Here is an 18,247-nt window from a genome sequence, read left to right on the forward strand (position 1 = left end):
TGAGAATGTCTATTGGTCCTGCTCCCCAAATACTAAATCTTATGGTAGGCAGCACTCAAAAATATATCCTAAGCAGTCCCACATGTATGCTCAGAAACAGATATACAGACCGATATGACAAAGGTTGAGACTTCACATAACCCCCTCCCAAAAAAAAATCCTTTACGTAGCATTAAAGCAGACTTTCCATCGGTAGTGGAACTACACGTAGCAGCACGCACAGTTCTGTTAATCCAATCCGTCGCTCCACAGAATGTAATATAGGGGTCTATTTACTAAGCAGTGTTAGGAGACAGAGTGAAAAGTGATAAGAAAGTGATAAGGTGCCAGCCAATCAGCTCCCAACTGTCATCTCACAGGCTGTGTTTGAATAATGATAGTTGGGAGCTGATTGGCTGGCACCTTATCACTTTCTGATCACTTTTCACTCTGTCTCCTAACACTGCTTAGTAAATAGACCCCTTAATATTAAAACATGCACTAGGCTGTGTTGAAGTTTCTGGGAAGTGCTGTATGTAGAGACATATAGACAGCGCCAACTTATTTATACATCCTTGGTGGTAGTTATGGACGATTCTACTGTGGAGGCCCTAATGGAGGACCGGCCCGGCCCGGTATGGGCCAGTGACCATACCAAGAGCAGCAGTGGAGCGTCCTTAGAAGCTCTCACAATGCGTAGTTTGGAAGAATGATCTCGTACAATACAGTGTATGGTGGCTCTGTTGTAGACCATACCTGGGCCATTGGCTTCCATTTGGTCAGCACAAGTTGTGACCAGCTTGTATAGTTTTCAGGAAGAGCCAAAATCTTCTATTCCAGCAAGAGAGGTCATTAGTACAACCAAATAACATGAGGAGACATTGCGGGGGTCTCTATTCCCATTACATCAGTTATGGATCTTAAGGACCCCAAAGAAAGTAAGAGTCCGTAATCGCGTGCAGGTCTGCTGTGAAGGTGTGCTAATGAATGCTATCGCAATGTCGTCGCAATGCCAGCATAAAGACGAGCACTGCCCCCCACTACCGCTATCTCACATCCGTAATACCTTGCAAACATCGAGTATCATCGGCCCCTCACTCAAAATTACAGCAGCCCTGACCTTAGAAATTGCTAACCTCATTGCACGCAGTAAGTACTCAAGCTGCGTATGCCTCATCACTGGCTAATTTATGCACGCCCATGCTATGATGGAATCGGTATGTAAGGCCGGCGGGCTAAATACCGACGCTGGAAGCCCGAACCGTCAGGATCCAGACTGGGGCTGGTAAGTACCCTAACCCTCCCCTCTTCCCCCCCTAATGCTCTCTTAGTGGTGCCTAACCCTAACCTCCCCCCTGTTGGTGCCTAACCCTAACCTCCCCCTGGTGATGCCTAACCCTACTAACTGTCCCCTTCCTGCACTCTAACTCTAACCTCCCCCCCAGTAGTGCCTAACCCTCCCTTCCCCTAGCATAACCCTAAAGCTCCCCCTGCGGCTAACAGCTAACAGTCCCCGCTTACCTTTGTTCGGGGTGCCAGGCGTCGGGATTTCGGCGTCTGGCTAAAGATAGGCGTTGGTATTTAGACGCCTATCTTTAGTACAGGGTCGGGCTTCCAGCGTCGGGATTCCGACGTCCGGCATTTCGCCATCCACGCCCCTGTCACCGCCCCCAAACACTCACTACCTGTCAATCACTCTGCGATGGCTCTCCGTGGTCTTTGTGATCGCAGTGGTGCCTTTGCGCAGGCGCAGCTCGCCACAATCGCCCTTCGTGGTACGCTTTAGCAGCTGCGATCCATGCTAAATCAGGCCCTATGTTATAAGCTCATATTAGGAACTAGCCATTGATGTCATTTATAAACCTTAAGGCCACCTCATGCAAAGGGCGACCCATACCAGTTTACCATAAATGGGCCTCCATTAGAAGAAAATCCAGCATCACAGACTCTAAATCTGTCAACACTTTTTTAAACCTGACACGTGTCCCATACATGCCACATAGTTTTTGCAAAAGTGCAAAACTGCACCTTTTAACTGGATTAACCCCTGACTCTGAAGGAGACGTCCGCCAGCGAGTGCTTGCCTCCTCTGATAGAGAGAGTGTAGGTGACCTATATTCTAGAAAACCTCTGAACATTTCCAGTAAGCAGGACTCACCTCATGCCCAGGCTGTCCTCTGGGCCCCGGGAATCCTCTGGCTCCTGGCTTTCCCTGCAAAACCAGCAAATAGAATGAAGGTCTCATAAAAAGAAGGAGACATCATAGGATCCCTTCAGATGAGGAGAGAGAGAGAGAGAGAGAGAGAGAGAGAAGGGATGGAGCGCCAATGCAATACTGCCATGGGACGGCGTCCAACATCAATTACATGGAAGAGAGAGTTTTGGAGAGGTCTCAATACAAACAGAAGAGAAGTTTGCTTTGCCAGTACAATCTCAAGGAATATCATGTTAGCTTTTTGTTTTGATTTTCTTAACTGGTAGCTTGGGACCAAGATACCAAGCCATGGCATGTTCAGGATCTCTCACCTTTAAACCTTCCGGCCCATTTTGTCCTGGAGGCCCAATGTCCCCTGGAAAGCCCTGCAAAATAATAATGATGATGGGTGCAGAGGAAAAGAGCAAAGCCCTGTGTGCCTATTTATCTAACAGCTCTCTCCAACGACAACACATACAGCCGTGAAAGGCCATGTGTCTGTACCGAAAGGGATCATCGGAGACAACTTAATATAGGATGGCTGCCATGTACCAATTTAAAGATCCAGCTTTCTATTTCCATGGCAGAGGTCTGCTTACTGTAATGCAGGGGTCTTCTACCTCGGCCCTCCAGCTGCTGTGGAACCAAACATCCTAGCATGCACTGCCATAGTTTTAGCATGCGGTTATATCAAAAAGGTGACAGTGCATGTTGGGATGTGTAGTTCCACAGCAGCTGGAGGGCCAAGGTTGAAGACCCCTTCTGTAATGTGTCTGCATTATTGCTGAAATTACACTGCGCCTTCATGACAAATTGCTTTTTTTTTCCCCAACAGTCAAGACTTACAATTATAATAACAGCGATAATCAGAAATACAATCAGTAGACATAAGGATCTAGAAGAGCACAGGTAATGTGTATATTCGCCCTATGATCTCTTGACTGCTATGTGCTCAAACAATAGCCTATTTGAGGGGTCGCGTAGATAGAAAGCAATGCAGCCTTGTGGACCACTTTTTGCAGCTTAATTTGCAACCAGTGTGCAAAATTCATCTCCCAATGTGCAATAACACTACTCATCCAGGAGGCTGCTCTTCTCTGAGCGCAAATATTCAAAGTGGGGTCAAAGTCTTAACCAATGAAGGAACCAATTAACTGTGGTCAATAAAGAGAGGCCCAATGTCCCCTTCAAATATTTATTTGCCCCCAAAGAGTTTTCATATTTGCACGCTCCAAATATCTCCACGCTAATATTTAAAATAAGAAACGCAGCCAAGTTTGTCCAATGTCCACTCCTTGCAGATCTTTGAAAAATTTTGAGCAGGTGGTCTCTAGTGCCAACACGTTAATAGATAAAACTTCAACGCTTACCCCCATTTTACTCTCCAACAATTAATTCTATTTTCTTCCCATTATAAGTCTCTGCACTTACATTTAACCCCATCCATATCGCCTTGTCTGCTCACTAAGCCCTCTCCCACCATCGACAGACTCGGCCAATGAAATCTGTAATGCAGGATGATCGGTATCTGGAATATCTCTGGCTATGAGCATGCAGCTCTGAGGAAGGGACATTATTAATTTCCTATTCAAGAAGCAGATATTCAAGTTGCTTGCAAGTCATTTGGTAAGTGCGAGGATGCCATCGTGACTCTGCTGATCTGGGCTTCCTGTCTTGTACTACGAGGGCTATTTGGACCTGCTGGAATAGGTCTTCCATACAACCCTGTTGTATTATTAGCTGGACTCCTTCTGTACCATTAGATGACCTAATGCTTCCTGGAAGTCATTCTTCTTATTACTATTCTTTCCTCCTTCTCCAACAGCTGGAATATGCACAAATTTTACAATTTCCTTCCCCTGCTGTATCCTATTTGTTAGGTTTGGCCATGACATTTTCCACTTGAAGAGACTGGATTTATCTACGCTCGTACTGTGCAGTGATTCGGTCGCCTGGAAGATACAGATTAAAAGAATAATAAAAAAAGAAGCAATATGCACCATGTTATACCATGTTGCACTGCAGGCGGGGCAGGCATAAAATGTGCAGAGATTTAGCGTTGGGAAGTGGTGTACCCTAGCTCATTTCTAAGGGGTAAATTTACTAACGTGAGAGTTTTTAGATGTGGAGATGTTGCCCATAGCAACCAATCAGATTCTAGCTATTATCTTCTAGAACAGGGATCTTCAACTTTGGCCCTCCAGTTGCTGTGGATCTACACATCCCAGCATGCACTGCCACCGTTTTGATATAACAGCATGCTAAAACTATGGCAGTGCATGCTGGGATGTGTAGTTCCACAGCAGCTGGAGGGGCAAAGTTGATGACCCCTGTTCTAGAAGGCGCTAGATAAATGTTAAGTTAAATCTGATTGGTTGCTATGGGCAACATCCCCATTTCTTTAAACTCTCACTTTTGTAAACATACCCCTAAATGTCAGTTTAAAAATCAAAGCTGCCCAGTATTCAGTCGCTACATGCAAAAGCAGCAAAGTATTTTCCCTCCTTGTATTGCAACATGGTTTGTTCCTGCAGCAAATTGCTCCTTTTTTTTTTTAAATTTGCTCCTAACTCGGAATCAGGCCCTGGAAGCGTATATGCCCCTGTCTAGGGATAATGGGAGAATGAAGTTGGCTCGCTGGATGACGGTGTGAGAGGAAGTATTAAAATATCCAGTTCTGCTACATGCTCGAGAAAAGAAATTATTAAAATTAAGGTTTCTCCATAAAGTCTATTTTTGCATACATTTGGTAGGGGATGAAGTCTGTCCAAGGAATCAGAGGAGGGCTGATACATTCTACCATATGACTGGTCTTTGTCAACTCTGCTGAGGAATCCTACATTTTCTGAATAGACATCTCTCGCTTCCTTATATTTCATCAGCCCAAATAAGTCTGAAGCCCCCCCCCCCCTACATCTGCCTGCCATTTCACCTATCGGACAATAACCGCCGATCATCAGCCATTGATAATCAGTGATCCGTCAGGGAATCGGTGAAATTCTTCTTGTTAAATATCCCCAATTGGCTAATCCCGGTCATATTCTGGTTGGGATTGGCAAATCAGGGAAATCCGACATGTTGGATTTCACTAGGTGCCACGACCCCTGGCGATTGGGGAATTGTCCCGATACATGGCAGATCATGGCCTTTACTGATGACGTCTAGACCTCACCAAGACCCACATATCTATACTACTGCAATAACGATACTATGCTAGATAGGATTATCATCATTATACTTTCCGATCATCCCTACTGTTCATCAATGCATATTTACCAACAGTCCCCTAACTTCCAGGGACAGTCTTAGAAATCTACAAATATCCCTTTTATTCAGAACTAACCAACATCCATTCAGCTGCATAGTGGATGCAATTGGTTTTATCTCATATTAATCCTGGGGTGTTATAAGTATACATTTATAGTTGTATAAAAAATTCAAAACATATAATAAATGCACTGTAAGCACATACAGTAAATATATAATAAAGGCGATTGTTGCAGAGAGATCCACAAAGACTATCACATATGATGATCTACGATCCCCCAGTTCACCAATTAAGTGTTCCAGGAATTTACCCTAAAGATGCCAATTAGGTTAATGCAAGAGATGAATACTTCTTAATTATTCTGCTAAAAGCTATGTGAAAATCTGAATTCAGCGAGAGCAGACCTCATTCGCTTGTAACAGGATAGTTCAGTAAAGAATGACATCCAATTTCAAATGTACACAGCACCGAGCATCCTGCCAAGGCCATGATCTAACAGTTTCTGGCTCCGCCGCGTGGACAAAATACAAGAATCAGTTTTTATAGTCCACTGGCTGCCATGCGGGCCTACGCTGCATTACACAACAGAGTCCGGGGCAGTAGGTTTAGCAGCGATGCAAACAGCAATCCCCACAGATCCGATGACTCACGGTCACAACGTAGAAGTCTGATGTCCCCGACATAGTCAAAATAAACACCTTGAGTGGATTCCGTCCATACTCCCTATAAGTGTTCCAGTCTCACCATAAAATGTAATTACTCTGCATTAAACAATCTTCCATTGCAGCGACTGTTCCCGGCCCACTCCCTGCACAATGGAGTCAGCCAGCCCGGCCAGCTGGTGGCGTCATAAGTGTAGGTATGAGGGATCTCCACTGACTTTCATCAGTTGCTGGATGATAACTCCCATCATCTTCAAGCTATAATACTATCTCTCCTGATGTTTAATAAGACACAGCTTTAGCTTGGTAGCGTCTCATTGTGAACATATTACCCTGTAAAACGAATGCTGGGAACACACACACAGACATATCGTACTGCGGGTACACATTTGAGCTATGTAACGAATGGCGGAACAATCCCTTGTTCTGTCTTTCATTACCTGCAACGGGTCCGCATGCGATATAGTTGGACATGCAGCACGCCTGGCCTGTCGATGTCGCATGCGACCGCATATTGGGCGTACACACTGAGCGACCGATATGTCATTCCGATTTCGCCCGGAAAACGATATATCGTGCCGACATCGTCTTAAGTGTGTACTCAGCATAACATTTGGAAAATGGGTGTAGTAGCAACATTGGTGACCAATATGTAGATCATATGGTCTTTCTGCTGTTTATGTAGCTTTTATGGTGTTCCCACTGATTATTCAGCAATTAATTGCTTTCCATATAATTGTTTTGGCAATGACTTTAGCAGAGTTCATTATTCAGCAACAACAGGTGTGCTGCACTTTCTGTAGCATGTTCAAAAAAAAAAAAAAAAACATGCAAGAAACTTTGGCATTTTTATCTGAATAAATCATATTTACAATGAACATTTTCTATAGAAAGGGAATTTGTAAGGATGTCCATTGACAATTTACAACCATCGATGGTGTAAGACCAATGGCAAGTGTTTTTTTTACCCATCGATGTAGGTGGCCGATGTCCAGGAAAAAATAAACGGCGATGACCCGATGGCTGAGGCCTCAATGGCTAAACCATGAATGGTTTTCTACCGATGGTTTAAAACCATTGACCATCAATGGCACAGCCTCTGATGGCCATCACTGGAGGCAGCCATGTACAGCCTATCAATTCAGTTAGTGACATCACTAAGGAACACACTAAAGTTCTTTTAAAAACTGCAGACCCCCCCACCTACTCTTTCTTTATGCGCACAAACTAAGCTGCCAAGTTCATTTCAAGATGTATTCGCACTTGACTGGGTCTGGAAAGACCTGATTTTGCAGGTTAGGAGATGCAAAAAAATCGCACCACTGGGGTTGGGTTTGGGATCCCGGTGGTTAGAATACCAACTTTTCCCACAGCCTAACCCTAACTCTTCCCTTCCATAGCCTAACCTCCCCCGCAGCCTATCCCTAACACACTTCCCTCCCGCAGCCTAACCCTAACCCTCCCCTCCCGCAGCCTAACCCTAACCCTCCCCTCCCGCGGCCAACCCTAACCCTCTCGCGGCCTAACCCTAACCCTCCCGCGGCCTAACCCTAACCCTCCCCTCCCGTGGCCTAACCCTAACCCTCCCCTCCCGCGGCCTAACCCTCCTCTCTCGCAGCCTAAAGCTCCTCTCCCGCTGCCCAATTCCCCTCTCCCGCAGTCTAACCCCCCTCGCCCGCAGTCTAACCCCCCTCGCCCGCAGCCTAACCCCCCTCGCCCGCAGCCTAACCCTCCCCTCAGGCAGCCTACAGCTCCTCTCCAGCAGCCTAATTCCCCTCTCCCGCAGCCTAACCCCCCTCTCCCGCAGCGTAACCCCTCTCTCCCGCAGCGTAACCCCTCTCTCCCGCAGCGTAACCCCTCTCTCCCGCAGTGTAACCCCTCTCTCCCGCAGTGTAACCCCTCTCTCCCGCAGTGTAACCCTCCCTTCTCCCGCAGCCTAACCCTCCCTTCTCCCGCAGCCTAACCCTCCCTTCTCCCGCAGGCTAACCCTAACCCCCCCGCAGCCTAACCCTCCCCTCCCTCAGCCTAACTCTAACCCTCCCGCCGGGATAGTGACTACATCCCCTTTTTTTTTCATGTCAATTAAATGATCAATAAAGTGTACACAATGGGAGACAGTGTAGATTCAAACTGGTTGCTATAGGTTACAGCACATTTTTCTTTGCCAACTTTGACCCGCCAGTTTTCATAAACGTCCCTTAATTGCGTTACTATAAAACAGCAACAAACAATAATGGAAAACAACTTACCTCTGGGCCTGGAGGACCTGGCAACCCAGCAAATCCTTTGTCTCCTGGTTTACCCTGCAAACCAAAATAGTTAGACTAATGCAGTTTTTTTACAAAATGCACAAATGAACTAATATTACGGAAATGGGCTTACTATGAACTCCGCAAAATGCGCTGTACCCATAACAACCAATCAGATGTTATATTTTTCTAGAGCAGTGTGATAAAGCTAACATCTGTTATCCGATTGGTTGATATGGGTGGGGGGGAGATACGTTCAGTATCCCACCAAGGGGATGCCGGAGCTTAGACTACCGGCGCTGGACTCTCAACACCTGTCAGAATCCCGGTTCCGGCATCTCAAAGGTAAGTAGCGGGGTTGGGGTGATGGTTAGGGGTAGGCACTAGGGGGGGGGGGGGGTTAGGTTTAGGGTGTGGGGAGGTTTAGGCACTGGGGGGAAGGTTAGGTTCAGGCAGCGGGGAGGGAGGGTTATGGTTAGGGGATGGGAAAGGGGGAAGAGGGGGAGGGTTAGGATACCTACCGACAGGTGCCGGTATCCTAACCCTGTCGGGATGTCGGCGTCAAGTGCTGGGATCCTGTGACTCTCCAGCTGTTGTGGGACAACATGTCCCAGCATACCCCTGCCAACATCTCCCTGGGTGTTATGGGACATGTAGTTCCACAGCAGCTGGAGAGTCTTCCTCCCTTTGCACGAGAAAAGAGAAGCGACAGCGCCATTACAAATTAAAATAAAATACAGGCAAATGACAGCACAACATCCATCTCACTCTCCATCTGGCAGCGATCTGTGTATCATATACAATGACCCAACCAAACATGTGACAATAAGTGGCCATTAGCTTTTATTTATTGGCGAGATACTCCTCGGCAGCATCAGTTTAATGAAGATTTCTTATTCGGTTTTTGCAGTGTTTATTCTAACAAGACGTCGGAAAAAATTACAAGAAGTTCCGTGGTTTCTATTCAACGTTGGGCCAGGAATGGAAGCCTAGTTGAGAATTGTGCAATGTAATAATGTGGACTGCATTAAAAGGAGGAAGAAAGAAAAAGGTAATGTAAGGACAATTTTGTAACCTTCCAAGATTAAGAAAGCAGATCTTACCACAGGTCCCGTCTTCCCGCGAGGCCCTGGTGCTCCAGGGAGACCCAGCCCGCCCTACAACAAAGACATCAGAAGTCAGCGGAATTATAGAGATCTCTCACCTGAAACTTTATGAGTGAAAAACAAATCAGAGTAGAATACGATTGGCTCACTTGCTTTGGCTCAAATATATATGGTGAGATGACGTAGCTACAGCTCCTGGTGCAAAACCGGCTACGCGGCCCCCCTGAGCTGGCTTGTAGGATAGCAGAGACCAGTGAGTGCAGACCATATAGTGTTATAGACCATCACATGACCTAGTTACGGTCTCATAAAGCAGTACACACTGGTGTAATAACCAAAAGGAGCGACTGGGCTTTTGATGTTTTTATAGTTATGGTCAGTAAAAGGTTTATACGCTCCTTACTGCGCAAAACGCAATCATTGTGAGTGGGCCACAGAAGATTGGAAAAGGTGGGCAAGGCTGTCTTGCCAGCTATAATAAATGCTCATTATTTTTCATGGCTTTATTGCTGTGTAATACAACAAACGGGCGTTACGCAGGGGAAATCGAGGATGCCTTTCTGGTGTGACAAGGGAGGCGACTGTACTCAAGCAGGTAGCATTCAGCTCTCATTGTCGCCCTGTTACCAAGCCTATTAAAAAGTTTCAAGTTGACAACAATAAAAAAAAACAAAAAACTCTAGGTGAGCTGTATCAAGCCTTAGAGAGAGATGACGTGCAGAAGTTTGTCTAAAGCAACCAATCGGCTTCTAATTGTCATTTCAAAGACTGTGCTAGATAAATGACAGAAGCCGATTGGTTGCTTTGGGCAACTTCTCCACATGGGTCTCTTTTCCAAGGCTTGGTACATCTCCTCCATAGTCTGTTACTAGGATTATGGACATCATTATTATTACAGCTTAATACTATCAGACTGTGATATTGTATGCCTTATTGAATACCATGTGGGCATTTAGCCCACCATCAGTTACATCCCCTGCACTTATTACATGGCAAGAAATGAAGAGAATCTTGACTTCTCACCTTGTCCCCTTGAAATCCAATCTCTCCGGGTATCCCTGGGAGTCCCTGGACGCCCTAAGTGCACATTACCAAAGTGTGTTAAAAGGTGAGAAATGACAGATTACCAGGAGGATCTCATATTTCTTGTATGCAATGTGAAATAGAGACCGGAAGCCATATAGCATGTTTCCTGAATCCTCCCGCCATACAGGCTCATCCGCTAAAGGAGCGTATCCACTACGCGACCCAGGGAAGACAGTACGATTAAGACATCGTAGTCGTACAGTCGTTCCCCATCCGTGCAGTGCCTACACTGAATGATATATCGTTCCGTGTTGGTACCCTCCATCATCCCTGAACATGGTCAACCTGACGATATAATTTGGGCGATGAGCGATGCCGGCAACGACCAGCGTTGGTCGTTGCCGACATTTTGCTGCCTGATCAGTGCACGATTAATGGACAACTGAACGATAACGATATCGTTATTGTTCAGTCGTCCATTAATATCGTGTAGTGGGTACGCACCTTTACATTGCACTAATGGGCACAATTTCTACTGAACCACCACAACCCATCAGAGTGCATTATTTTTCCCTTAACCTAGCTCTGGTGACACATTAATTAGCAAAATAACTGGTGCACCATATCCCAAGTGGCCTGGTCCATTTCATTGACTGGTCTAAAGATTACAAAAGATGTCTCTATTGGCCTGGCCAGCAGGACACAGCGGGCTGATCTTGTACCAGTCGCCACCTAGACAATGACGATAATGAAGGGGGCAATTTCTCAACAGTGATTATACAGAGAGAGAGAGGAGGAGAGAGAGAAAGAGAGGAGAGAGAGAGAGAGAGAAAGAGAGGAGAGAGAGAGAGGAGGAGAGAGAGAGAGAGAGAGAGAAAGAGAGGAGAGAGAGAGAGGAGGAGGAGAGAGAGGAGGAGAGAGAGAGAGAGAGAGAGAGAGAGAGAGAGGGAGAGAGAGAGAGAGGAAAGAGAGAGAGGGAGAGGAAGAGAGAGAGAGAGGGAGAGGGAGAGGGAGAGAGAGAGAGAGGGAGAGAGAGAGAGAGGAAAGAGAGAGAGGGAGAGGAAGAGAGAGAGAGAGAGGGAGAGGGAGAGGGAGAGGGAGAGGGAGAGAGAGACTTTTATGCAAGCTATTAAAAAACACACTTTATAATCAGCATTAAGGATAGAATGTTTTTGACTTTAAAATAAACAAAATCTCCCGCACTCATTAGGAAATTGTAACTGGAGAATTTGTTTTGTCCACGACGGTCCAAGAATTCCTTTCATAAAATACCAAAACACCTTACGCCGTGATACTGAATTTAAAATTAATGGACTGACAAACTGCAATTTGGAAACCCCATTATCTTCTCCTGTGGGCCTGGATGACGTGAGAACACCCCCGTGTTTCATGAAATGCATAAAAAGCTGAGGATTGTGCAAATAGTTTACATTACACAGCTAATAGTCAAATTAATTACTGTGATTTAAAAATAAAAAATAAAATAATGGATTAAGTGATATTCCAAAAGCAGGCAACTATATTGGTAATTTGCAAGCATCCTGGTGAGCTGTACAATAACCTATTTGAATAATGGGTAGCTGTGACCTAGATACAGTGAAGGCAGAGGGAAAATATACAAACTCTATGGAGATAGGTCCCTGGATGGAATAAAAAAAACTTGACCCTAGCACTGTGAGGCAGCAATGTTGACCACTGGCCACCGTGCTGTCACCAGAAGACTTACAGATGTGCCCACATACATCTAGCCTCCTTGTGCGTTAAACAGCCCCCCTAGTCGCACCATGTCGTGGCGTGACTCTGTAGCGCTGACCATCTTTTTGTGCGACTTTTTCCCCTTCATATGTGTCTCTTTCACACAGCGATGTTAATAGGACGCACAAGCAGCTTCTGCTGATTAAAATAATCGCGGCATGCCTACGTTCTGTGTGCGACTGCGGCTGTATCTGCATGCGAAATGCTACGTTATAGTCACAGCCGCTGACACTGTAACGTAGCATTTTGCGTACAGATACACCCACAGTCGCACACAGAATATAGGCATGCTGCATATCATTTTAATCAGCAGAAGCTGCTTGTGTGTCCTATTCGCATCGCTGAGCGGCTAAGATGCGTTTGACGTAAAAAAAAAAAAAAAAAAAAAGGACACACGGCGCACACCCGTTATATGTAACGCGACTTGTAACGCACGGAGGATAGATGTGGACACATCTGTACAATGCTATTTTGTTTACTGAATTAATGGGTTAAGAGAGCTGGTGGAATATATTTAAATAAATGATGAGATTAAGATGAAAAGATGACTTCAGTACCCTGCGGAGGATCCTCCGGCTTCTTCAGCTGCTACACATTAATGGAGAACTGCAATAATTATTGGCCCGACAATTAGCTGCCCAGCAGATGTCTGAACAATTTCAATATAAGTTACAATTCTCCGTAATACATTCTTCTTGTTTATTTCTGCCCCACATTTGTATCCAATTGAAAATGAACAACCAAGACATGATACATGGTTAAAAGGGTGGGATTAATTAAAAGCTCCCCTATTCCCCCCCGCCCCCCCTCAATTGGCAGCGTATTAAAGCCCTGAAGTTTGTTATACTGGGATTACAGTGACTTTCTGTACTACTGCTACTAGTTGAGGGATGAACACAGTTATGACAACTGGGGCCAAGGTCTCCGAGATAGGAAAACGCCTAGAAGTGCCAAAAAAGCAACGAGCTGGGATGTGGAATACTACAAGGCCTATAATTATCTCCAAACTCATAATAGTCAGCAAGGGCATCACATGGAAAAAGTTATGGGAGGCTGAGCCGCCCCTCGACTCCCCCATCTGATTTCAATAAGTGATCTCAATAGGGGTTCCTGCTGCAACAACACAAAGAAGGGGGTTATATCCTAACAAAATAAACAAGACTCACTTTTAGGTTCAATTTACAGTTATTCGTCATATAGTTTTCAAAGAATGGTTGGTGTATAATCTATGTGATTTCTAATGAGCAGCCGAGATACCGTACCTCTCAGGGTGGTTCATCTGCTCTAGCGCAAGACATGATAGACGCAAAAGTCACTGACAACATCTGATTCTCTTATCTATCCCTAAGGGTCCCTTAACATCGGAGCTCCAGGTGTGGGAACATAACCCATGGGCAGTGCTCATTGATGCCCTTTGAGGGATCAGCAATCCCTACGATAATTGTCCGCGCTCCTTCACAGCTTAACGTACTGCGCTAAGGGCGAATAAGAGCGAGCGATCTGTCATAGGGTTTCAGCGATCGCTCAGACATCTACATATTTAAAGCGGTGCTGACGAATGCTACAATGTAAATGGACTCCAAGAGCTCAGACTTCGTAAAACCTTCTGAAGCACCAGACGCTAGTAACCTTTACCCCGCTTCCTTACTTTTTTTTCAAGTGCCTTTGAAGTAATTTAACTGCACTGTAACCTTCAAGTGGTTTTTTTCCGGTTCCTCTCCATAGAACCCATTAACTCTTTAAAATTAAATTTCGGACACTTCAGAGGTGTTCATCTATATTCCCCATTGTAATAAGATTACCAGATTTTCAGACACAAGTCCCAGAACGCCGCGTTCTATTAAATTGACTTCTGAGAATGTCAGATTGGCAAGACGATGTTCCTACTCAGCACTACCCCAAAAGGCCGCCCACCCCAAGGACATGTGCCTCAACAACCAATTGCCCATAATAACCATCACTTTATACTCGACAATGACTAGCATATTATGCCCAGCAAGTAGCAACAGTTATCTGATTAGCAACATATACTTAAAATAACACTGCATCCAAGAAAATAGAACTAGCAGTGTGCCTTTATACAATAATATAGATTATAATAGTTAACATTTAAATACATATGTCTATAAATGACAGCAACTATAACAATGGATATGAAGTGAAGAAATGAGGTATTTTCCGAGGATGCTACCTATCCAGAGAATGGGGAAATGGGAACATATGCTAACTATAAGCCATATATACAATTACTACAACTCATGACGTTAGAGTTAAAAATATGCACAAAGAGTTGATAATTTTCCTGCGCCAAATTAGTGTATCGACCAAAGGTTCCCAAACTTGGTCCTCAAGGCACCTTAACAAGTCCAGGTTTTAAGGCTATCTATGCTTTGGGCACAGTACCTAAAGGCATCCACTTGCCGATTAAAATGAGCGATTGAACGATAACTATATCGTTATCTTTCACTTGCTCAGTAATCGTGCACAAATCGGGCATGAAAATGTCGGAAACGACCAGCGATGCGCGCTCCCTCTGGTCGTTTACGACATCAGTCATCGCCTGAACATGCCGGTCAATCTGCTGAAAATGACAGATTGACCATGCTCAGGGATAAGGGAGGGTGCCTGCGCTGAATGACATATTGTTCAGTGAAGACACTGCAGGGGAAGAGGAACGACTGTACGATTACAATGTTGTAATCGTACTGTCGTTCCACTATCTGCTAGTGGATACGCACCTTTAGGCAATTTGACTTAGCCATCTGGGCTCAAACACAAATATCCTTAAAACCTTGACTGTTAGGAGACCTCGGCGACTTCAGGTCTGATTGCACACAATGCCGATTGTTACGCAGTTGAGTGATTAATGGTCGGCTGCGAATGCGTAACGGTCGCTCTGCATGCGCGCCAAGGTACCTTAGCGATGCTGCTCGCAGTAAAGAATTTCTTTGCAAAAGTGATGGACTATCAGGATCCGTTTGAGGGCGGTTACGGGGAGTGGCAGCAAAAACATAAGTGTGTTGTGACCGTTTTCGGGGTGCGTCTCAGCTTATCACTGCGATCCCAAACGCAGATAAAGCAGCTCCGACAACCATTCTGTGAGACCAATAGGGCTACTCAAATGTCCAATTATCCAATGATCTGCACCGGCAGTTGCGCATGTGTACGTATTTGCGCGGTCTTGCGAAAGCCCCGGTGGGCGTCTCAATACATATCCCAACGCCTGCATATTATCGCACAGCAGCTGCAATTGCGTTAGCGTACATCTCGGAATCAGGCACTTAGTTTAGGAACCACTAGTGTATTGAAAGTGCCCACATACAAGCTAGCCAACAGAATTCCCAAAACACTTGCACTGCGCACCCAGATGGTTTGATCAGCACAGGATATTCTGAATAGGTGCACTGTGCAATAAGGTGAATCGAACATCAAAGTCAAACCTCCTAAAAATTTCATTAAATAAAAAGTTCTCCGTTTTTATACTAAAATACTGTTTCATCTCACTTTCGGCTTACATGAATCGTTAGAGTGACGGGACATCTACTGCCTTTATGAAATGTTACTTTCTGAAGTTTAAAAGACCTTCGTTACATTGTGCAAAGCATGGCTATAAATGTGCTTCTCTGATGAAGTGCAAAGAGTGACACATGAAACGTACAGGATATCTATAACGAGTGACGCAGTCTTCCTTCTCTTTTGCGCCTGAGCCGGTGACATTATTTCAGATGGGAGGGGCACCACGACTCTGCACATGGGTCCCCTTCTTGAAATGCCATCCAAAAACAGACGGAAAAAATTCCAGACCGAAGGTGGCACCTTCCTGCAAAGGGAACTACTCCCAAAATGGGACCAGGCCACCTCCTTTAGCTCATTTCTAGAATCTTGCTTCCAGAAATGAAATCCTATTTTTAATTGCTCTGCAAAATAGGTTCACGGGTGCTCTTAATAAATGCTAAGCAAGGAGCCTTGGGGCTGAAGGAGTGTAACATCCTTGCTATGGGGAGTTCTCAGCGAGGGCGTGTCATCGGAAACACGGGCTATGCAGGGTTGGCCAGAAGCGTTAAATCGCCACTTTTTGGGCACATTTCTGCATTAAGGATTGTGTGCACGGATGATGATGGGCATTACACCAAGCAGGCAGATAGGAGCGGTCTACTGACCAGAATGGGTGAAACTTTTGATTTCGTTATGTGCATGCAACGCAAAAGCATTTACGGACGGCTTGTGTTCAGCGCTGTCTCACTTCTTTTGAGGCGCTTCTCGTTTGTTAAATGATACCCGTAAAGCCCTTTAATGATGTGAACGAGTGCTAGCGGAACTGCAAAAGCCTTGAAGACAACACTACAGTGCGGCATTCATTCAATGATTACAGGATTACATATTTACATGCTAAATGTAAATACAGCACGGCTCTGCTTAATAGAGAGAAGCCTTATGATATATTCATTTGGGCTGTAGAGGACAGGCTCACCCCTACTGTGGTTTCCAAGAGGACAGATGGATGAAAAGGGACGGTTTCATGCTCAAGATTGCTGGAAGGCAGAGATCAGAGGAAGTGGGGGACCGAAAAACAAACCACAACAGGCCACAAAAATTCTTATGTGCTTTTGAACGAGGACATCAAGCTTTGGATGTTGTCCAGATAAGTCCCGAGCATTTTATACAGCAGCTGCACGGAGGAGTCCTTTGGCCAGAGGAAGCCCCATGCTGAATAGGCTATGCAGGCTCCCTGACACTATCCCCAAATACACAGCTACATGCAAGGTCAGTGACTCTTACTTTTCCTTCACATGCACAAGCAAGAACTAAACACCCGCTTTAAGTAAGTGCAGTAATTACGCATTGCTCCATTTTTTTCTTGAGCAAATTTCACTAAAAACAAAGTATCTGATGATAAAAGAAAAAAAAATTGCAAGCTTTTAGGCAAATGGATTGGTCATTTTAATAAATTTAAAAAACACTTGTACTCTGTGATATCGTCCTTTGGGACGGCAACTGAAGACCCAAAAACACCAGAACTGTACACCCCCCAACTATGAATAACAATCAGAAATGATGCAACCAATTCAATACGGTCGTTCTGGTTGCCGCTACAGTGAAACGGAGTCTAATGCGACACAGTAATTTACCGGGGACCCCCACAAGAAGGAATGGGACCCCGAGTGAGTAACAGTGGTGACCGTCAGCAATGGGTTAATAATAAAGAGGCACGAGGTACAGCAGTACCAGTGACTATTCTGACCGAGGACAATGGTAATGAGGCTTGAGGCACTGAAGTTCCAGAGACTGCTATGACTCATGGTAGTGAGGGATGAGGCACAGGAGTACTGGAGGCCTAATATCAGATTCCAAGCAGGGTCCTGACCACAAGACTGGCTAAGACTTATTTCCTGGCAGCTGGTAGGTCACGCAGCAGGTTTATACACCCTGCGGTGTAAAAGAGGAAGGAGGACATTTGGAAATGCGATCACATGTCCGCGGATTTAAAATGTGGGAATGCGCTTGCGATACCACAGAGTCCAGATGGCGGTGCCTGAGAAAGATTGACACGGCGCTGACGCCGAGACCCCACAGACAGCGAAACAGACCCCGGCAAGCAACAAATGTCTTAAGAACCGGCACTCTCCCAAATGAGTAGTGAGAGTCCATTCAATTGTGACTCATATACAATGAATTAAAGGGCCGCTAAAACCAATCATGCCAGTTGGATGAAATAAAAGAGCTACTTCCAATATATGTGATGCTGGGGCAAGTTATTTTCTCTACGGACTCCCGTCAGTAATCTCACTGCAAAACATTCCGACTAGTCACTTTATAGCCTCTTTCGCGGTGATAGCCAGAAAACAGAAAAATATCGTCTATTCCGCCACTTACCAAATACAATATCAACGATCTAAACTTCTGCCTAGGAATGGAATCTGACATACACGTTTGTGATTATAGGTAGAAACAAACCTGTATTTTAGATTAAAGCTGAGCACACACCGCCATGTAACATGCCATGTACC

The 18,247-nt window shown here is 45.2% G+C and overlaps 1 protein-coding gene across 1 annotated transcript in view; it reads right to left on the reverse strand.

Annotated features, from left to right (window-relative positions):
- The window catches only part of COL27A1 (collagen type XXVII alpha 1 chain), a 291,443-nt gene that overhangs the window by 146,535 nt on the left and 126,661 nt on the right, over positions 1-18,247 (reverse strand). The window contains exons 17-21 of the mRNA XM_088465795.1: positions 10,482-10,535; positions 9,456-9,509; positions 8,353-8,406; positions 2,506-2,559; positions 2,138-2,191 (exon numbers count right to left, since the gene is read on the reverse strand). Coding sequence (XP_088321921.1) covers positions 2,138-2,191; positions 2,506-2,559; positions 8,353-8,406; positions 9,456-9,509; positions 10,482-10,535 — 270 coding nt within the window. The remainder of the gene's footprint in view (positions 1-2,137; positions 2,192-2,505; positions 2,560-8,352; positions 8,407-9,455; positions 9,510-10,481; positions 10,536-18,247) is intronic.

Source organism: Taudactylus pleione, unplaced genomic scaffold (genome assembly GCF_031769625.1).
Source record: "Taudactylus pleione unplaced genomic scaffold, aTauple2 ptg000003l, whole genome shotgun sequence".
NCBI lineage: Eukaryota > Metazoa > Chordata > Amphibia > Anura > Myobatrachidae > Taudactylus > Taudactylus pleione.